General features: G+C 41.2%; 1 protein-coding gene across 5 annotated transcripts in view; it reads right to left on the minus strand.

Moving 5' to 3' along the window:
* pde7a (phosphodiesterase 7A) overlaps nucleotides 1-22,927 on the minus strand; it is a 138,816-nt gene that overhangs the window by 93,636 nt on the left and 22,253 nt on the right. For 3 of the 5 annotated variants that reach the window (XM_087985936.1, XM_043689280.2, XM_043689283.2), the window contains exon 2: nucleotides 16,536-16,598. The exons of the other annotated variants lie outside the window; for them this stretch is intronic. In XM_087985936.1, the coding sequence (XP_087842062.1) occupies nucleotides 16,536-16,598 (63 nt within the window). The remainder of the gene's footprint in view (nucleotides 1-16,535; nucleotides 16,599-22,927) is intronic. 5 annotated transcript variants of the gene reach the window in all.

Consider the following 22,927-nt stretch of genomic DNA (forward strand, 5'->3'; position numbering starts at 1 on the left):
GCTGTGGGGGGGGGGGGGGGGGGGAGGGAGGGAGGAGATGGAGGGCGTGGGAGGATGGGGTTGCAAATGGGTGGGATGGGTTTGGAAAGGGTTGGAGTCGGGCGAGGGCTCGCACGCGGTGTGCTGCTGCCTAGTCTCCTGAATGGAGAGAGACAAACCCTGAGACAGAGAGGGGGAACAAGGCAGGCAGAGCAAGGAAAAAGTAAACTTCAGAAACTCAGAGCCCCAGGAGGAGAGGCAATCAATCAATTAACTGAATAATCAATTATCTGCTCATCTTGTTCAACTAATCGAGGTTCCTCTGTACTCAGCCAGATGCCTTTTAAATGTTGTAATTGTACCAGCCTCCACCAGATCCTCTGGCAGCTCATTCCAAACATGTACCACCCTCTGTGAAAATGTTGCCCCCTTCGGTCACTTTTAAATTTTTCCCCTCTCAACCTAAACCTATGCTCTCTAGTTCTAGACTCCCCCACCACAGAGGAAAGACCTTGTTTATTTACTCTATCTATCCCTCTCATGATCATATAAACCTCTATAAAAGGTCACCCCTCAGCCTCTGACGCTCCAGGGAAAACAGCCCTAGCCTAAATCAACCTCTCCCTATATCTCAAATCTTCCAGCTCTGACAACATCCTTGTAAATCTTTTCTGAACCCTTTCAAGTTTCACAACATCCTTCCGATAGGAAGGCGACCAGAACTGCACGCAATATTCCAACAGTGGCCTAACCAATGTCCTGTACAGCTGCAACATGACCTCCCAACTCCTCAATACTCTGGCCAATAAAGGAAAGCATACCAAATGCCTTCTTCACTATCCTAACTACCTGCAACTCCACTTTCAAGGAGCTATGAACCTGCAATCCAAGGTCACTTTGTTCAGCAGCACTCCCTAGGACTTAACCATTAAATGTATAAGCCCTGCTAATATTTGCTTTCCCAAAATGTAGCACCTCACATTTATCTAAATTAAACTCCATCTACCACCTCTCAGCCCAATTGGCATCTGATCAAGATCTCGTAATGGGAGGTAACCTTCTTCGCTGTCCACTACACTTCCAATTTTGGTGTCATCTGCAAACTTACTAACTATACCTCTTATGCTCACATTCAAATCATTTATATAAATGATGAAAAGTAGTAGACCCAGCAGCGATTCTTGTGGCACTCCAATGGTCACAGGCCTCCAGTCTGAAAAACAACCCTCCACCACCACCCACTGTCTTCTACCTTTGAGCCAGTTCTGTATACAAATGGCTAGTTCTAACCTTGCTAACCAGTCTCCCATGGGGAACCTTATCGAACACCTTACTGAAGTCCACATAGATCACATCTACCGCCCTGCCCTCATCAATCTTCTTTGTTACTTCTTCAAAAAATCAATCAAGTTTGTGAGACTTGATTTCCCACACACAAAGCCATGTTAACTATCCCTAATCAATCCTTGCCTTTCCAAATAAATGTACATCCTGTCCCTCAGGATTCCCTCCAACAACTTGACCACCACTGACATCAGACTCGCTGGTCTGTAGTTCCCTGGCTTGTCCTTGCAATCTTTCTTAAACAGTGGCACCACGTTAGCCAACCTCCAGTCTCCCAGCACCTCACCTATGACTGTAGGGGATACAAATACCTCAGCAAGAGGCCCAGCAATCACTTCTCTAGCTTCCCAGAGTTCTAGGGTTTACCTGATCAGATCCTGGGGATTTATCCGCTTTTATGCGTTTCAAAACATGCAGCACTTCCTCCTCTGTAATAAGGACATTTTGCAAGATGTTACCATCTATTTCCTACATTCTATATCTTCCATGTACTTTTCCACAGTAAATACTGATGCAAAATACTTGTTTAGTATCTCCCCCATTTCCTGCAGCTCCACACAAAAGCCACCTTGCTGATCTTTGAGGGGCCCTATCTCTCCCTCGTTACTCTTCTGTCCTTAATGAATTTGTAAATACCCTTTGAATTCTCCTTAACTCTATTTGCCAAAGCTATCTCATGTCCCCTTTTTGCCCTCCTGATTTCTATCTTTAGTATACTCCTACTGCCTTTATACTCTAAGGATTCACTCAGATTCCAATGATCCAAAAATGTGAACCCTTCTCCCCTGCACCAGTTCCCCAATCATACATACATCTGCTCTATCCTCCTATTCCTACCCTCATTAGTTCGTAACACCAGGAGTAATCCAGATATTACAACCTTGTTTTTCTTTAGTTCTTTTCAATTGTTTTCAACTGAGGACACAGGGTTGTGAATATATGGATTTAAATTCTTCATTAATTGGTTGAAGATTCAGCCTTTCAGTATCTCTCAAGTTCGTTTTTTTCACCCTTTTTCGTTTAACAAGGGAATTTACAGAGAGCGCAGCAAGGGAGAACAGCTGCCACTAGAATTTAAAAGTGAGCAAGATTTAAAGAGTTCTCTCTTTGCAGGCTAGGCATTTCTCCTACATTGTCCACAGGGTTGTAGCCAATTGCCCATGAGCCAATCATCAAGTGGCTTATGGTCAGCACTTTTCAACATACACAACTGATTCCCATAAAAAAAAAACAATATCTGGGTCAAACTCTAATCAAATAAAGCAACATTGCAGAAACAACTCTTAATGAATTCCAGTAACTTGTACTGCAAAATGGCAACATTTTCTTCCACAGTTTCCTTGATTTAAAGCAGTATCTTTAACCAATTTTTAGTACACAAAAAACAATACAAGTGGTCTTGACAAAGCCAATAGCCAAGACTTGGATTTGCACAGATCTGTGTTCTATTGTTATACAGGGAACCTTAAAAATATTTTGAAAAAATCTTTTCAGACTTGTTATATTTCAAACCTTTAACCATTTGAACAGAGAAAGAAGATAGGATTGAGCAATTAATCTTTAAAGGTTGTGTTTTAAAGTATAATACATTCTCATAAGCTTTAAAAAAAAGACAAAAAGACAAGTATTTCAAAGACCAATAATGGACTAGCTTTGATAAAGTGCATCAAGTCTTGATAATGAACTGCTCATTCATTTATCTTGCTAAGGCAATAAATATAGCCCATTCTGTTGGAAGTTGTTGGTTCCTCGTATGGGGACTGAGAGACCTTCCCTTTCTCAATCTAAAAAGCGTAAAACAAAAGAGAAACACACGTTGAAAGACAGCCACACTGTAGGAAAGAAGAGTCAAAAATAATTTTAAATCAAATCCAATCATGTGGGAAAATGTACTATATTATAAAGTGGATCTGATCATAATTATGGCTTATTACATTCATTGCGATAATTTAATGATTTACATCTGGCTTTGTTTCAGTAGTTGTTCACTTGGCCCAGTTCCAAACAGATTACAAACAATCCACGTGGAAAAGGCACGAGTATCTGGTCTCAGCCACACGAGGATATTATTGTTGTCAGGCAAGTAGAAACATGGTAGTTTAGGTCAAATATCATAACCTAAGACATGGAGATTAATTACTGGTGATTAATGCCATTGAAACTAAAGGTTTCTACAGCAATCACATGTTAGTTACCAACTTCTATTTCAAGTGTGGTCACATGCCTGTTTGCATTGGCACATTATGGACTACAACAACCTTGGTCAAAGTAAACTTGCATTAAGTTGTATTGTGTTATTATGTCCTTCAGTTCCAGCAATTTTAATTTCCTTTGTATCCTACTATGTATTGTGAATTGGCATGACTATTGTTTAAGCTAAGATTGTGCATGTTTGATGGCTATAATCATGCTCTACTACTTCTTCAGTGACTTATTGGATTCATTTTATGGTTGCATCTGGACTTTGCACAAATTTCTTTTAGCCTTTTTTAATGATGGATTCTTCTTTCCTTCGGTTCTCATTACTCTCACATATGACAGTGTTACCATTAGCAAAAAATGTGAATGTTGCAGCCACAAAAGCAGTCAGAGACTGGGAATTCTCAGACAAGCAATTCACCTCTGGACTCCTGAAAGCCTGTTCACTGTCAAAAAGGCACAACTCAGGAGAAATGGAGTACTCTTCATTTGCCTAGATAAGCTCAGATCAAAAGCATTCAGGACAGAGCAGTTGGTAGACAGGGCTCGAAAGTGAACGTGTGGAGCAGGGTTTCCAGTTTAAGGGGAAATTAGAAAAGCCGAATTGAAAAAGGAGTTAGGAGAGCAGAATTCAGGAGAGGTTATTAAAATCTCCAGCACAGATACAAATAGGACAGAGTATCTCGAAAGGGTTAGCAATCAAACTACAAGTTCAGTGGTCAAATGAATGACAATGAGAAGAGGGATGGTTAATAAAGGACTGAAGTTGTTATATCTGAATGCACACAGTATAAAAAATAAGGTTAAGTCAGCCTGTGGTGCAGAACAAAATTGGAAGGGACGAATCAGAGATAACGATATTTCAGGTGAAAAAAGGCAATTACAGAGGCATGAGGGAGAAGCTGGTAGAATTGACGGGGAGAGGAGCCTAACAAGAAAGACAGTGGAAGAGCAATGGCAGGAATCTCTGGGAGTAATTCAGGAGACCCAGCAGAGATTCATCCCGAGGAAAAAGAAGCATGGTACAGGGAGGTTTAGGCAATCATGGCTGACAAGAGATGTCAAGGATAGCATAAAATCAAAAGATAAAGCATATAATGTAGCAAAAAGCAGTGGGAAACCAGAGGACTGGGAAGTTGATAAAGACAAATAGAGGGCAACTAAAAAAGGAGTAAGGAGGGAGAAGATTAAATAGGAGGGTAAACTGATCAGTAATATGAGGGAAGACTAAGAGTTTTAGATAAATAAAGGGCAAAAGAGAGGCAAAAGTGGACACTGGGCCACTGGAGAGATAGTAATGGGGAACAAGGAAATGGCTGATGATCTGAATAATTACTTTGCATCAGTCTGCACAGTGGAATACACCAGTAATATTCCAAAATTTCAAGAGTGATGGGTAGAGCTGAGTAAAGTGGCCATCACCAAGGAGAAGCTGTTGGAAAAAACTGAATGGCCTGAAAGTGGATAAAATCACTTGGACCAGATGGACCACATCCCACAATTCTAAGGGAGATAGCTGAAGAGATACTGGAGGGGTTAGCTGCAATTTTCCAGAAATCACTAGAATCAGGGAGGGTCCTAGAGAACTAGAAAATTGCTAACGTAACACCCCTATTTAAAAATGGAGTAAGGGAGAAGACAGAAAATTACAGATCAATTAGCCTAACCTCTGTCATGGGTAGATCCTGGAATCCACTGTGAAGGATGAGATTTCTGAACACTTAGACGTGTATGGTAAAATAGGGCAAAGTCAGCATGGTTTCATCAAGGGGAGGTCATGCCTGAAAAATCTCTAGAATTCTTTGGAGGATGTAATGAGCAGGTTAGCCCAAATAGATGTTACCTACTTGGACTTCAAGGCGGTCTTTGACAAGGTGCTGCACGAGAGGCTACTGAGTCAGAGAAGGGCCCCCAGTGTTAGAGGCAGGGTGCTAGCCTGGATAAAAGCTAGTCTCTCTGCCAGAGAACAGAGAATGGGGATTAAAGGGTCCTTCTCAGGTGGGCAGCCAGTGACAAGTAGTGTTCCGCAAGACTCACTGTTGGGACCACAACCTTTCACTTTATACATTAACGATCTAGATGAAGGGACTGAGGGAATTCTGGCTAAGTTTGCAGACAATACAAATATAGGTAGCATTGAGGAGGGGCTGCAGAAGGATGTGCACAGAGTAGGAAAGTGGGCAAAGAAGTGGTAGATGGAGTACAACATGAAAAAATGTGAGGTCATGCAGATTGATAGGAAGAATAAAAGCATGGATTATTTTCTAAATGGGAAGAAAATTCAGAAGTCTCAAGTAGAATCCAAGCGGTTTTACAAATACATTAAGGACAAAAGGGTAACTTGGGAGAGAATTGGGCCTCTTAAAGAAGGGCTGATGATCAGGAAGCCCTTCCTGAAGAAGGGCTCATGCCCGAAACATCGATTCTCCTGCTCCTTGGATGCTGCCTGACCTGCTGCGCTTTTCCAGCAACACATTTTCACCCCTTAAAGATCAGCAAGGCGACCTTTGTGTGGAGCTGCAGGAGACAGGGCGGTACAGTGGCTCAGTGGTTAGCACTGCTGCCTCACAGCACCAGGGACCCAGGTTCAATTCCCGCCTCAGGTGACCTGTCTGCTTGGAGTTTGCACATTCTCTGCATGGGTTTCCTCCGGGTGGTCCAGTTTCCTCCCACAATCCAAAGATGTGCCGGTCAGGTGTGTTAGGTACATTAATCAGGGGTAAATATATGGGTTGGGTAATGGGTCTGGGTGGATTGCTCTTTGGAGGGTCAGTATGGAGTTGTTGGGCCAAAGGGCCTGGTTCCATACTGTAGGGAATCTAAACTTTACAAAAAAAACTAGACAAGTGGTTACTGTGGAGAAGGACATGGAAGATATAAAATGTAGGTGACATCTTGAAAAATGTCCATATTACAGAGGGCGTGCTGGATGTTTTGAAACGCATAAAAGGTGGATAAATCCCACAGACCTGATCAGGTGCACCCTGATCTATGTGGGAAGTTAGGGAAGTGATTGCTGGGCACATTGCTGAGATATATTAGATTAGATTAGATTAGATTAGATTAGATTAGATTAGATTAGATTACAGTGTGGAAACAGGCCCTTCGGCCCAACAAGTCCACACCGACCCGCCGAAGCGAAACCCACCCATACCCCTACATTTACCCCTTACCTAACGCTATGGGCAATTTAGTATGGCCAATTCACCTGACCCTGCACATCTTTGGACTGTGGGAGGAAACCGGAGCACCCGGAGGAAACCCACGCAGACACGGGGAGAACGTGCAAACTCCACACAGTCAGTCGCCTGAGGCGGGAAATGAACCCGGGTCTCTGGCGCTGTGAGGCAGCAGTGCTAACCACTGTGCCACCGTGCCACCCACCGTGCCACCCATCGATAATTATAGGAGAGGTACTGGAAGACTGGAGATAGGCTAATGTGGTACCACGTTAAGAAAGGTGGTAAGGAAAAAGCAAGGAACTATTGATTGGTGAGCTTGACATCAGTGGTGGACAAGTTGTTGGAAGGAATCTTGAAGGACAGGATGTACTTGTATTTGAAAAGGCAAGGACTGATCAGGGATAGTCAACATGGTTTGTGCATGGGAAATCATGTCTCACGAACTTGATTGAGTTTTTTTTTAAAAAAGTAACGAAGAGGATTGATAAGGGCAGAACAGTGGATGTGATCTATATGGATCAGGTGTTTGACAAGGCTCCTCATGGGAGACTGGTTAGCAAGGTTAGATCTCATGGAATAGAGAGGGAACAAGCCATTTGGGGACAGAACTGGCTCAAAGGTAGAAGACAGAGGGTGGTGGTGGAGGAGAGTTGTTTCCCAGACTGGAGGCCTCATGACTAGTGACACAAGGATCGATGCTGGATTTACTACTTCTCGTCATTTATATAAATGATTTTAATGTGAGCATAAGAGGTATAGTTAGTAACTTTGCAAATGACACCAAAATTAGATGTGTAGTGGACAGTGAAGAAGGTTACTTCAGGTTACAACAGGATCTTGAACAGGTGGGCCAACGGGTTGAGAAATGGCAGATGGAGTTTAATTTAGATAAATATGAGGTGGTACATTTTGGGAAAACAAATCTTTGCAGGACTTGTACACTTAATGGTAAGGTCTCAGTGAATGTTGCTGAATAAAGAGAGCAGGTTCATAAGATAGTGAAGGCGGCATTTGGTATGCTTTCCTTTATTGGTCAGAGTATTGAGTACAGGAGTTGGGAGGTCACGTTCCGGCTGTACAGGTCATTGGTTAGGCCGCTGTTGGAATATTGCATGCAATTCTGGTCTCCTTCCTATCGGAAAGGTGTTGTGAAACTTGAAAAGGTTCAGAAAAGATTCACAAGAATGTTGCCAGAGTTGAGGATTTGAGCTATGGGGGAGGCTGAATAGGCTGCGGCCATTTTCCTTGAAGCGTCAGAGGGTGAGGGGTGAACTTATAGAGGTTTATAAAATCATGAGAGGCATGGATAGGATAAATAGACAAAGTCTTTTCCCTAGGGTGGAGTGTCCAAAACTAGAGGGCATAGGTTTAGAGTGAAGGGTGAAAGATATCGAAGAGACATAACGGGCAACTTATGGAATGAGCTGCCAGAGGAGATGGTGGAGGCTGGTACAATTGAAACATTTAAAAGGTATCTGGGTGGGTATATGATTAGGAAGGGTTTAGAAGGATATGGGTCAAGTGCTGGCAAAGGGACTAGATTAGTTTGGGATATCTGTTTGACATGGACAAGCTGGACCGAAGAGTCTGTTTCCATGCTGTACATATCTGACTATGACTAAGTGTTAAAGAGACTTGGGAGTTCTAGTCCAGGATTCTCTCAAGATAAACTTGCAGATTGAGTCAGTAATTAGGAAGGGTGATGCGATGATGCGATACAGGGATGAACTGTATAAGGCTCTGCTCAGACTACATTTGGAGTATTGTGCACAGTTTTGAGCCCCATATCTCAGGATGGATGTACTGGCTCTGGAGCAAGTTCAGAGAAAATTCACAAGAATGATCCCAGAAATGGACAGCTTAACATACGAGAAACTCTGGATATCCACTCAGTGTTTAGAAGATTGAGGGTGATCTAATTGAAACACACAGAATACTGAATGGCCTGGACAGAGTGGATGTTGGGAAGTTGTTTCCATTGGTAGGAGAGACTAGGACCTAATGGTACAGTCTTAGAGTAAAGGGAAGATCTTTTAGAATGGATGTTAAGGAGAAACTTCTTCAGCCAGAGTCATGAATCTATGGGACACATTGCCACAGAAAGCTGTAGAAGCCAGGTCATTGAATATATTGAAGACAGAAATATATAGGTTCCTGATTGTGAAGGGATCAAGGGTTACAGGGAGAAAGCGGTAGAATGTGGTTGAGAAACCGGTCAGCCATGATTGAATAGCAATGCAGACTCAATGGGCTGAATTGCTTAATTTCTGCTCCTATGTCTTATGGTTGATTGCAATTACATCCACCAACTTAAACATTAACTTCCTCTATCCAGCATAGTTACCACTGCGACCTCAGGAACCTGGGTTCAATTCCTGCCTTGGGTCTGTTTGGAGTTTGCACATTATCCTTGTGTCTGCATGGGTTTCCTTCATGTGCTCTGGTTTCCCAACGTTCAAAGATGTCCACATTAGGAGGATTGACCATAATATATATGGTGTTATGCAGATAGGGTGGGATACTCTTTGGCGGGTCAGTGCAGGTGGCCTCTTTCCACGAGATTTTATGATTACTGATGTATAGAGGCATGACTATACATTACCTACAAGATGTAATGACCAAGACTTCTTTGACAGTGTTTCAACAGTGATCAAGGGAACTATGACAGCAACTGCACTGCATAATTCCCAAGCTATACATCGTACTAACTTGTAATTATATCAGCATGATTTATTTTTAAGAAACACAGTTGCTGAATCAAAATCCTGGAATTTCTTCCCTAACAGCACTGAGGATAACCTGCAGAGGCGGACTGTAGAGGTTCACTGTCACCTTCTCAAGGGCAATTATGAATGGGCAACAATGATTGCCTTGGCAGCAATGTCCATCACCCAGAGAATCAAAAAAATCATAGAAAACAGCAATACACACTAATCTCTGCTGGATAAAATGATCTAATGCCTGATTGTTTTTATATTCATTCATGGGTTGTGGGTATGACTGGCTGAAACAGTATTTAGTGTCAATCCCTAATTGCTCAATGGGCAGTCAAAAGTTAACCACACTGTTGTGGGTCTGGAGTCACTTGTAGACTAAACTAGGCAAGGTTGGCAGATTTTCTTCCATGAAAAGGACATTAGTGAACAGATGGGTTTTTACAGCATTCGACAGTGATTACATTGTGACCATTATGCCAGCTGTATTTTTCAGATTTCTTTCTGAATTCAGATTGAAATATTTGCCATTGTGGAATTTGAAACCATGTCCTCCTAGAGCACTGACTTGCAGATTGCTTATCCAACTTTATTACCACTATACCATTACCATCCCATAAATATCACAGATAAAATTAGTACTTTAAAGTTTTATTAAGCCACACAAATTAGATAGAAATTAGGGAATTATGAAGTTGAAGATGACAATGCATTCAGCAAGCAAAAGTAAAAAGCTAAATACTGCAAAACCTTAATCAGAAATTTAAAAATCACAAAACCAGGTTATAGTCCAACAGGTTTACTTGGAAGCACGAGCATTTTTTAAGCGCTAGATGAAGGAGCAGAGCTCCAAAAGCTAGTGCTTCCAAGTAAACCTGTTGGACTATAACCTGGTGTTGTGGGATTTGTAACCTTGTATAGCCCAGTCCAACACCGGCATCTCCAAATCTTAATCAGAAATATAAGCAGAAAGTGCTGAAGAAACTCAGCAGGTCTGGTAGTATCTAAAAGCCAGAAATGGAATTAATGTTTTGATGTCAGCATGAGGTTGCAAAGAACTCACCACTGTAGTAAGCAAGACAAGCTTACTGTCTCCAGCACTTTTAGGTTTTATGAAATAAATGTAATCTGATAGACTATGAATTGTGCAAATTATAAATAATGTATGGGCTCTTGCATTTGTTCAAGAAATAACTACTTTAAAAATCTAACATCATAAGAAGATTGTAGAAAATAGCATAATCTATTGCTGCTAGACCTCAGTAAAGCATGCTAAAGTTCTACACAAACTGCAGAAATTTGACCTAAAGTCATTGGTACCTGCATTGGATACATTTTAAATAACTTATGCCAAGGGAAGAGGAGAGCTGAATAGGGTCGGTTAGCATTTGGTGTTGGAATTCCTATCATTTCTAATGGAGATTCAACAATTTGGTTTCTGAAAACCAATACAGATCAAATCTAACGTGGAAGTTCTAGAAATATGTCAGAAACAATGGCTAATAAAATTTAATGCAGCCAAGCGTAAAGGATTGATCATAAAAAACATTTGAGTACAATAAGCAATCCGGAAGATGTCAAAATAACAAGCTGAAAACCGATGTAGGAATTGTAGCAATAACCAAAGAAAGCAGAACGCTCAACTATGTAGTCAAGTTGTCATAATATAAATAAAAGCATGGAGTAATAGTCAAACTGCCCATTGTGCAGTCTACTTACGAAACGGGGAGATATTTAATTCCTGAACACAGTTCAAAGAAAAGTCGACGATAATTTACATTTATATACCATTTCAAATATGTTTGCATATACCAAGGCTCATTGGAGAGATGAAGAACAAACGTTAGGAAGGGGTGAATAGACACTTGATTGAATATTGAAATTTTGTGGAGAATCAAAATGAAAGATTATTAAATGGAAAGAATGTGGGGCCTAAATAGTGGAAGAAAATGTTTGAGGGGAGGAACAAGAGGTCACTGAATAAATACCCATCAGGTGGCATTTGGAACACTTCACTGACCTTGATGAACCCATGTGTAGAACTGTCACAAGCTGCACAAGCTTGAACTCTGGATTTTAATGCTTAAATGGCAGAAGTCACAGTGGGGTGTATATCCATAAGGCAGAGAATTACAAGAAAGCAATTTCAGAGAAGTTGTCATTCTGCAGGTTGAGGCCAAGCAAGCAAAGAATGTAGTCCATTAGATTGACCAAGAGAAACAGACAGGTACGTGTATGGTCCCACTACTAATCACTTCCTTCTGAATGTTGGTGAGGTCCTTGGAGGAGAGCAGCAAAGACCGAGGCAGTGGCATCATGGGTGACCCATCCATACAGAAGGGAAGAAAGTGTAGTTTAAGGGAGAGGTTCTTTAGCTTGCAAGACAGCAGACATTTCTATGGCCATTAGCGTGCCTTCAGGATGGTATACTATGCATGGTTCTAGGGTCAAGTACGTGACAGAGCAGCTGCAGGGCATTCTTCTGAGGGAGGGGGAAGGTCAAAGTCATGATTCACATTGTTACTAACAACATAAATACGATGGGGAAATGGGGTCTTGCAATCAGAATTAGGGAGCTAGGTGGAAAAGTAACAAGGACAACTTCAAAAGATAGTAATCTCTGGAAAAACCCCAGAGTAACATACGAGTACAGAATAGGAAGGCAGGACAGATGAATGAGTGATTGGAATTATGATTCAGGAGAGAAGGCTTTAGAATCATGGTACTTTAGGACTGGCTCCAGTGGAGATTACACCTGTACATCAGACAGGTTGCACACAAAGACAGCCAGGTTGGGGTTAGCTCCTTGTGGGTGCTAGTGTGGTGGAGGGGGGCGGTAGCTGTTAACCTGGACAGTGGTCTGGGAATCAGGCAACAATATTAACAGTAACTCCAGGGTGCCCAAAATGCTGGGAGGAGCAGATAGCATTAGAATAGAGAACAGCATGGTAGTAATGCTGTGAGTCAACCTACAGCATGTGGACTCCAGCAGTTGACAATCGCCTTCTCAAGGCTAACTACGGACGAGCAATAAATACTGGCCAGCCAGCAACATCCATGTCCCATGAGTTAAAAAAAAGGCACAGTAAGGGAAAAATTAATGAAGTCCAAAATCAGGGTTACACTGCATGTATATGAAATTATGACATTCCTAGGACAAGAGAGACTTGGACCAAGAAAGGGCAGAACTCAGTGTTAAATATTCCAGTTCACAAAAAGAAGGAAGAATGTGGGAGTGGCAATATTGCTGAGAGAACATTGCAGCGCTAGAGGAGGAGGCCATTCCAGAAAATTTAAGGACAACATCAATTTGCCTACATCATTCAACATAGTTTCCATTAGATGATGGTCTACGGACTATGTGGAGGAATAAACCTGCAATGAAGTTAGAGAGGTGCAAACATCATACACCAATTTTACTGGGACTTTAATTCCCCAAATATAGTGGTAGTGTTAAGGGCAGACAGGGGCAAGTGTTTTCATATTGTGTTCAAGAAAGTTATCACAGGAGTATGTGTCTGGTCCAATAAGAAAGGATATATAAATAGACCTGGTTCTTAGGAATGACATGGACCAAGTAGATTTGGTGGGCAGCACGGTGGCACAGTGGTTAGCACTGCTGCCTCACAGCGCCAGAGACCCGGGTTCAATTCCCGCCTCTGGCGACTCTCTGTGTGGAGTTTGCACATTCTCCCCGTGTCTGCGTGGGTTTCCTCCGGGTGCTCTGGTTTCCTCCCACAATCCAAAAATGTGCAGGTTAGGTGAATTGGCCATGCTAAATTGCCCGTAGTGTTAGGTGAAGAGGTAAATGTAGGGGAATGGGTCTGGGTGGGTTACGCTTCGGCGGGTCGGTGTGGACTTGTTGGGCCGAAGGGCCTGTTTCCACACTAAGTAATCTAATCGAATCTAAAAAATCTAATCTAATTATATGTCAATAGGGGTTAGCTAATATAAAGTGAAACCCTAAAGTCTTCTACAGCCTCATAAATAGTAAAAAAGGTGGTAAAAGGAGTACAGTTGATTGAAGACCAAAAAAGAGCATATACCCAGATACAAGAGGCTAGGCAGAGGTTGCACCTTCTTTACCTGCCAATCAGATCCTGCCTAATGCATGGTAACAGACCAGAAACTCAGAAGTTTAAAACTGATAAGGAGGTAGCATTGAATAAGCTGTCAATATTTAAAGCTGAATAAGGCACCGGGACTGGATGAGTTACATCTACAGATATTAAAGAAGTGGGAGTGCAAATTGCAAAGGCACTGCAATCATTTTCCAGTCTTCCTTACAGTTAGCAGTAATGTCAAAGGACCGAAGAATTATAAACATGACTGTTTTAAAATTCAAAGATAAGCCCAGCAATTACAGATTAGTTAACTTCAGTGGTGGGGAAACTGTTGGAAACAATTAATCAGAATATACTTAACAGTCACCTGGATAGATGTGGGTTAATTCAGAAGAGCAAGCATGGATTGTTCACCAAAAATCATGACTCATTAAGAGTATTTTTTCAAAAGAATGGAGAGGGTTAATAAGACAATATTTTGCCCATAGACCGAGAGAAGCATTTAATGCCACATACAATGGCACCCAATAGACCAGCCAGAAAAGTTATAGCTCATACAATAAAATGGTCAATAGCAACAATGATACGAAATGGACGGAGGGAAAGGAAACAGTTTCCTAGGGGTTAGTATAACAGAAAACGTGGGTGACACTAAACTGTAAGGTCAGTATAGAACTCCAAAAGGACAGAGACAAGCAATTGAAGTGGCAGATAGGAGACAGATGAAGTTCAACAAAGAGAAGTGAAACGTGAACAAACAACATGGAAAGACAGAACATCATCCTTTACTTTATACTAATAGGTGTGCAGGAGCAGAGAGACCTCTGTTTGTAAGCGTACATGTCATTAATGGTGGAAAGACAGGTAGAGAGCTCTTAATACATCATCCACAATTCCAGACTTCATTAATAGGGATACAAAGTACAAAGGCAAGGAGGATATGCTGAACTAAATTGAGACACTAGTGAGACTTCACCTGGTGTACTGCGTACAGCGGAGAGGGCAGATACTCAGGTGTTCGAATTCAATAGATTCCTGATGAAGGGCTTTTGCCCGAAACGTCGATTTTGCCTGTCCTCGGATGCTGCCTGAATTGCTGTGCTCTTCCAGCACCACTAATCCAGAATCTGGTTTCCAGCATCTGCAGTCATTGTTTTTACCTACCTGAAAGAAACTAAGTCAACCCAAGACAGAGGCTGGAGGGGAATGATTTAAAGATAAGGTTAATATGGGAGATAAAACCAAGATTGATTGGTACTCTCCAAGGTGGTTGTCAAGTTGTGACTTGTTTTAGAATCTCAGGTATCAGAACAGAAGACAGGCAAAATCTCAGTTCTTAAGCCTTCAAAAAGACAACCAAGCCAAAAATGATAGGTATATAAAACAGTGCAGAAAAAGATAGATGCATAAAATCATTGTGAACTAATAATTCAGCAAGCTGACATGCTCAAGCTGGTCAAAAAGGTAAGTTACAAGTGACATCAGGAGATTTTCCAGATCAAATGATCACACATGAAATGATCTTTCAGCAAGATTTATGGAGACAAAACCCTGGAAGTAACTGTACAATTTGGTTTGAATAATGTATGGGATAAATCAAATAAAAGATGAACTTGATGAGGAAGGGTAAGACCATTTATGAAAATGGAAGTTAGTCATCTTTTCAAAAAAGTGAAAATAATTGCTTTAAAACACATTATGATGTCAAACAAAGAAATAGAAACTGAAATATCCTCGAACCAATTTACGCATTTAAGAATTTCCAAATAATAATTACTAATGGCTCAAATTAATCTAGACCAGAAATCGCAGTCAATCTTCAGTCTGTAACAAGTTAACTGATCTGAACTCGAAATAGGGAGGCAATGACCTAGTAGTAGGTGATGGAAGAGCCCAGTATCTCAGTGCAAAAGGCTGAAGCATTTGCAACAATCTTCATTCCAGAAGTGCTGAGTGAATGACTTATCTTTGCCTCCTCCAGATGCTCCCAGCATCTCAGATTCCGGTCTTCAGCTAATTCAGTTCATTCTGCATGATATCAAGCATGGAGACACTGGACACTGCAAAGGAAATGGGCCCTGACAACATTCTGATCAGAACTAACACAAAGACAGCAGTACTGAACAATCTGTTGCCCCCCTGGTTTAGATATGCAGGGGAAGAAATAATTATTTTTGCAGTCTTACTTTGTGCAATCCAGTTACTGAAATCATTTTTAGATATTACATCTACCCCTACTCCACTTCAGCACTGGAAAATTAGTGAAGATAATAAAGCCAGGAAATGATAGCGCATGACGACTATGTGACATTGCAACAAATCAGGGACTCGGGCATCAAATGATGAATAGCCATATTGATAGATGACAGCTGAAGGTCAATTGGCCAAGATCCGTATTGTTAGTAAAGAAGAGTCAATTGAAACACTTTCAAAAGGGCAAGTGGCAGTGGTACTCTCCTGATGTCAGGAAAAAGGCCAGGTAAGTAGTCCAGTGAATGAACATGGGAGCCAGAGGGACATCTGGGAAATGGAAATAAAAGATAAAACAAATACCTGATATAGGGAAAGGCAAAACAAAATGAAATAAACAACAGCAAACGTACCATTTAGAAGATTGGAAGGTACGTACAAGGTTATAACTTCTCAACATCAACATCAGACATAACCATATAAAAACATGAAGATACAAAGTTTTCAATTTTTTTCTAGTTGATCATATTTGAACTTCTGATAAAAGCAGGGTGGGACAAAAGATGACACTTGAATTGGCGTATGAAGATGGAATTAAGCATTCATTTTACAGAAGTACATTTAACCCTACATTTATGTCAATTATAAAATCTGCAGTCCATATAAATGGAAATTACCCAAATAAACCTAGCGTCTCTACTGATGAAATGTAATTACAGTAAGCCAAGTTTGTGGTGGTCATTTTCATCATACGTGTAAATGGGAGTTTAAGACAAAAACAGTTAAGATTTTCCAAAAGACATGATTTATTTAAACATGTATTTCCTGTTGAATTTTTTCAAACACACACAAAACAATAGTACCTCAAGAAATCGTTCTTCCCACCCAGATGAAGGAATCCAAAGGTTAGAAGAGTTTGTGAAGGTCTATAAGAAAATAAAAAAAAAGTAGGTAGTATAATAGCAAATGTCAAAAAAATGTAACCCCTGAAATTTCCAAAATTGCCCTTTTATGTAAAAGGAGTACTCATGTTTCTACATAGGCCAACAAGAAAATAAGACAATTGGAGCCATTGTAGATAAGCCTCAAGTCTATACTACATTGATGGCTAATCTTCTGCCACCACTCCACTTCAGCACGCTTGCAGTTGTGTTGATCTTTTAAGATGTATCATTTGGGACATGAGAGATGATAGTAAATCACTTGGAGGTGACATTGCATACTCTAAACAAACATCATTGTAGCCACCTTATTTTGGTAAAGATCTATGGAGCTGGTAAATGAAGTGATAAACTGTTAAAAAAGAAATGATCTTAAAGTGACCGGCATAACAAAAGAATGAATCAGGAGATCCTGAGAAGTGATACTAGTAAGGCTATCCATTAAGAGAACAAAGTCAAAAATCACAGTATCAGGTTATGGTCCAACAGGTTAATTTGAAAGTACCGAGTCCCCCTCTCCCCCTCACCCCGTACCCACGGAGGATACATTCCAAGACTTACCATGGAAGCCCAAAACTGTGGATAGGAGCAAACCCATTCATTTAAATGGGAAACGTACCTTCCCAGCAGCCTCCTGGTTACTGGTTCTGGAAATGTTCCCTATATTATGTTCAGGCCGCGGTAAACCGCAGGTAAATGAAACCCCGGAAAATGATTCTGCAGATTGGGGGGGGGGGGGGGGGGGGGGGGTCGGGTCACCCTGTACTACTATCTTTCACAGCGCTGCTCCTTCATCAGGTAGCTGTGGAGCAGGATCATGAGACACAGAATTTATAGCAAAAGATCTGTGTCATGCAACTGAAATGATACACTGACTAAACCTAGATTGCTGTCCAAACAAACCTGTTGGACTCTTACCTGATGTTGAGAGGTTTTTAAACTTTGTCCACCCCAGTCCAACACCAGCATCTCCACATCATTAAGAGAACAATTAGGAAGACAGGATCCAACCAATTCAAGATTGACCATTCATTGATCATGCTATGCATGGTCAAACGTAAAGCATCAAAAGGGGGAGAAAGTCCAATTAGAATGCAGGATGTCTCTGATCATGCACAGAAATAGGGCTTGGTAAGGGTAACGTCCTGGGATTTTGTGGCTTGATGCACAACAAGTCAGTCCAATGACAGGAGGAGAATTTCAGTCAACAGAAAACAATAAAGACTTCTGTGCTCTATCATCTAATATCATGAACTGGAATCTCTAGTTAGAAGGGCTAAAACCATTGCTTTTAAGAATTACTTATTTCTGAAACTGTATAAACATTTGTACCTGGGCAAACTCAGACTGGTTCTCTCAAATTCAATCTATACCTACAATCAACTTATGTCAAAGACAAGGTTTCAGTGGAGTAGGGGAGCCAAAATTAATGGCTCTTAAATGTACATGATATTGGGAACAAAATAAATGCACTAACAGCATAAATCGAAGCATTATCTCCTGATTTATTCTCTACCTTATGGATCACTACTGTTAGGTGGCGTAAAGGTTACTTCCATCAGGGTCGTCTTCCCCGTTCTTACCTCCATCCACGTGCATTCTCCATCATTTGATCTTAGATCATTTCTTGCTATTTCACTTAATTAATCATGAAATTTTAAAAACTACCTAACCACCTTTCCTTTTATAGAAGAAAGTGAGGACTGCAGATGCTGGAGATCAGAGTTGAGTGTGGGATGCTGGAAAAGCACAGCAGGTCAAGCATCATCCGAGGAGCAAGAGAATCGATGTTTCGGGCAACAGACTTCATCCTGAAGGGCTCTTGCCTGAAGCGGCAATTCTCCTGCTCCACGGATGCTGCCTGAACTGCTGTGCTTTTCTAACACTCCACATTTCTGTTTCTACCTATCCTTTTCAAATATCGCACACTGGTGATTATTTATTTCCCAGCACTAATTCCCTTGTAGCCATGTCTCCAATAACATGGAAGGTTGGCCTTATATCAAAGGGAATGGAGTATAAATATACTCCATTCCCTGAGGTCTCACTAAAACTATATAAGGCGCAAGTCAGACCACATCTAGAATACTGAAAACAGTTTTGACCCCCTTATCTAAAGAGGTGGCATACTGACATTAGAGACAGTCTAGGTAAAGTTCACCAGGTTGATTCCGGATATGGTGGGATTTTCTTATGAGGAGAGTTGAATAAGTTGGGCTTGTACTCATTGGAGTTCAGATGAATGACAGGACATCTTAATGAAACATACAATTCTTCGAGGCAGGTAGATACAGACAGGTAGTGTCCTTTGTGAGTGTGTCTCAGTAGACAACAATCTCAAAGTAAGGGACTGCCAAATTAAGACAGAGATGAAGAGGGATTCCTTCTCTGAGGGTAGTAAATCCATGGAATTCTTTAACAGAGAACTGCAAAGGCTGGATCGTTCAAGGCTGCAACAGAGTTTTAACCAGTGAGGACATCGGGGTTATGAGGAAAAGTCAAAGTGGAGATCAGCCATAGTTTTTCTGAAGGGCGAGCAGACTCCATGAGCCAAACTGCCAACTTCCGTTCCTACTTTTTCATTAAAATATTCACTCAGGATGTGGGCATCAATGGTCAGGCCAATGTTTATTCAGATCACTATTTGTCTTGATAGCTCTTGAAAGTGGTGAGCTGCCTTCGCAAACCACTGCCATTGCTATAGGTAAGCTCTCAATTCCATTAGTGACTAAGTTTTGACCAAGGAACGGTGACATATTTCAAGTCAAAATGGTGAGTGGAACTTGCAGCTAGTGGTGTTCCCACGTATCTGCTGTCCCTTATTCTTCTAGGTGGTAGTGGTCGTGGGTTTGCAAGGAGCCAAGATGCTCTTGCTATATTTCTACATTGCTGCTACTGAGAGTCAGTGGTACGGGAAGTGGACGTTTTTAGATGTGGTGCCAATCAAGCAAGCAGGTTTGTCCTCAATGGTGTTATCATTCTTGCATGTTGTGAAAGCTGCACTGATCTGCACTGCATCAGAATTCTGACTTGTGCCTTTTAGATATTAAACAAGCCATGGGGAGTCAGGTGGTGAGTTACTTGCTGCAAGATTCCAAGCTTCTGACCTGCTCCTGTAGCCACAGCAATTATATGGCTCATTATATATCTAGTAACCCCAGGATGTATAAAGTGGGGGATTCAGAGACTTTTATATCACTGAACTTCAAGAGGCAACAGTTTAGATTCGCTCTTGTTGGAGATCATCATTGCCTGACATTTGTGTGGTATGAATGTTACATGCCACTTGCCAGCCCAAACGTTGTCCAGGTCCTGCTGCTTTTGCACATGGACTCCTTCAGTTTCTGAGAAGTCACAAATTGTGCTGAACATTGTTTAGTCATCAGTTAACATTCCCGCTTCTAACCCTATAACGGAGTGAGAGTTGGGGATGAAGCAGCTAAAAATAGCTGGACCAAGGATATTAGATGGTCTTACAACTGGAGTTAAATTGAACCCAAAATTCTTACAGAATTACCTCAGAAGTATATCCATCCTTACATGTAGACCAATACAGGTGTCAGATCAAAGCCTTACACAACTGTCATAGTGAGGCTGAAATTATTAAAGTTGACAGTAACTTTGTGTCCAACTCTCTTTCTCTCTTCCGATAATTTCACTTGTAAATCAAGAGATTGTGTAAGCCTACATCTCTCACCGCAACCGGCTGTTTTTCAGATACCCAAGAATTGCAACTGGACTCACTAATGGAAGAGTGAGGAAAAAAAAACAAACAGTGAGGAACACATTCGATTGCTATACTTCAGAGGATAATTTAGAGGTAGAATCTGCTTTTTGAGAGACATCAGGCATGAATTGCTGCATCTAGGACAAGGAACACATCATGACAGTGGAGTATTGGGGTCACAAGCAAATTAAGTTGATAAGGACTTTGATGAGGCAGGCATCAGAAAACAGGTGATGTGTATACGGTTTTTAAGTTGTGAAGAATGCTAATGAAGACAAACTAAAAGTCTTTGCAATTTGAAGTAAAAATCAATTTTGTTGCGGTTTCCATTATTTCAAACAAATTAACCACTCATTAAAACAGATCTCACTCATTCCTAAGGTGCCTAAGAAACTTAAATGGTAAAACTTAACCACCGATCCTCTATACGCTTCCAATATATCGAATCAGTTTTGTGGTACAGACTCAATGCAGTAAAAATATATTTTACCTAGAAATTTGGGAAAAGTTAGTCATGAGCAGGATTACTTTTTTTTTAAAAAAAGGGATACATTGTAGTAAATTTATAAAACAAACATGGTGTCAATAATTCCCAAAGAGAATATGCTTTTGCAAGTAACCTAAGGAAGTAACAAATTGGGTCAAAGCCCATCTGACAAACATAGTCAACAATCTCCACAGGAGAAAATAATGAGTATTTTCCCACTGACATTACTCAGGAGTAGGAATTAGAAATACTGCCAACAGCTCAAATAGTTTGGAGTCTATAGTCCAGCAACATCTGATATAATAAAGAGGTATGTGAAGGCTGGTAGCATTGCTGTTTGAGAAACACTTCCATCTGGCATTTGAGGGTCACTATGTCAAAACAACTAACACAGTTAGAACCAGAATTCATATCTTCAGAGTCAAATGAAGCCCCATGAAATTATTGTTCCAGTTGTAATCATTCATTCTGATTGGGTGGCTTCCTTGCACCTTAATAGGCCTACTGCAATCAGATCAAAGACTTTGAGATAAACACAGAATGCTGGAGAAACTCAGCAGATTTGGCAGCTTCATTGGAGAAATAATCAGAGCTTGTGCTTTGAGTCTGGTACGATTCTTCTCTGGAAGAGTTTCAGTCGGAAGCAAAGGAGCGACCTTATGGAGGTTTATAGAATCATGAGGAGCATGGATAGGGGGGAACAAACAAGAACTTTTTCCCATGGTAGGAGAGTGCAAAACTAGAGGGCATAGGTTTAAGGTGAGAGGGAAAAGATTTTAAAGGGGACCTGAAAGTCAACTTTTTCCACAGAGGATGCTGCATGTATGGAATGAGTTGACAAGAGGCAAGTACAATTACAACATTTAAAAGGCTTTTGGATGGTTACATGGATTAGAAGAGTTGAGAGGGATATGGGCCAAATGCTAGCAAATGGGACTAGATTAGTTCAGGATATCTGGTCTGTATGGACGATTGGACCAAAGGTTGATTCCATTGATTCCATGTTGTATGACTCTTAAGAATCATTCCAATTTCAAAATGTTAACGGTTTCCCTCTCCACAGATGCTACCAGACCTGTTGAGTTTCTCAAGCATTTTGTGTTTGTTTCAGATTTTTGATTTCCCATATTCACGATACTTTGCTGTTATTTGAAAAGACTTTAAGTCCTTGTATTCTCTGGTCGCCAAGCAGTTACTGGAAGATTCATTTTCTGTTTCTTATCCATCTTCAGGAGAAATGAAAAAAAGACAAAGATGCACTTGTCAACAGAAGCTGTCACAGAAGCCTTGTGCAGGATTGGTAGGTCTCAGTAATTCCAAGTCAAAAAACTGTATTGGTTTTCCAGAGCAATAACCAGGAGTTGCATGATATAATGAAAGTCTGCTACATCATAATTCCCAAGATTCGTTTAAGGCGATGCTTCAACGGTACAACAATGCTACATCAGCTGCATTCAAATTAATGGAAATGTCACCATCCTAGAATTCACTGACCAATAGTGCTGGACGTAAGTTTGCTCCCTGAGCTGGAACAATTGTGCTTTACAAGCACTTAACAATTTCTCCTTTGAATCCTCCCACTTCCTCCAGACCAAAGGGGTAGCCATGGGCACACGTATGGGCCCCAGCTATGCCTCTCTTTGTTGGCTACGTAGAGTTGTTGATCTTCCATAATTACACCAGCACCACTCCCCACCTCTTCCTCCGCTACATTGATGATTGCATTGGCGCCACCTCGTGCTCTCGCGAGGAGGTTGAGCAATTCATCAATTTCACCAACACATTCCACCCTGGCCTTAAATTTACCTGAACCATCTCTGACACCTCCCTCCCCATCTCCATTAATGATGACCGACTTGACAGACATTTTTTACAAACCCACCGACTCCCACAGCTACCTGGATTACACCTCTTCCCACACTACCTCTTGCAAAAATGCCATTCCGTATTCCCAATTCCTCCGCCTCCGCCGGATCTGCTCCCAGGAGGACCAGTTCCACCACAGAACACACCAGATGGCCTCCTTCTTTAGAGACCGTAATTTCCCTTCCCACGTGGTTAAAGATGCCCTCTAACGCATCTCGTCTACATCCCGCACCT

Source organism: Chiloscyllium plagiosum, unplaced genomic scaffold, assembly GCF_037043375.1.
Source record: "Chiloscyllium plagiosum isolate Xiang-an unplaced genomic scaffold, Cpla_swu_hap1 HiC_scaffold_4, whole genome shotgun sequence".
In the NCBI taxonomy this organism is placed as follows: domain Eukaryota; kingdom Metazoa; phylum Chordata; class Chondrichthyes; order Orectolobiformes; family Hemiscylliidae; genus Chiloscyllium; species Chiloscyllium plagiosum.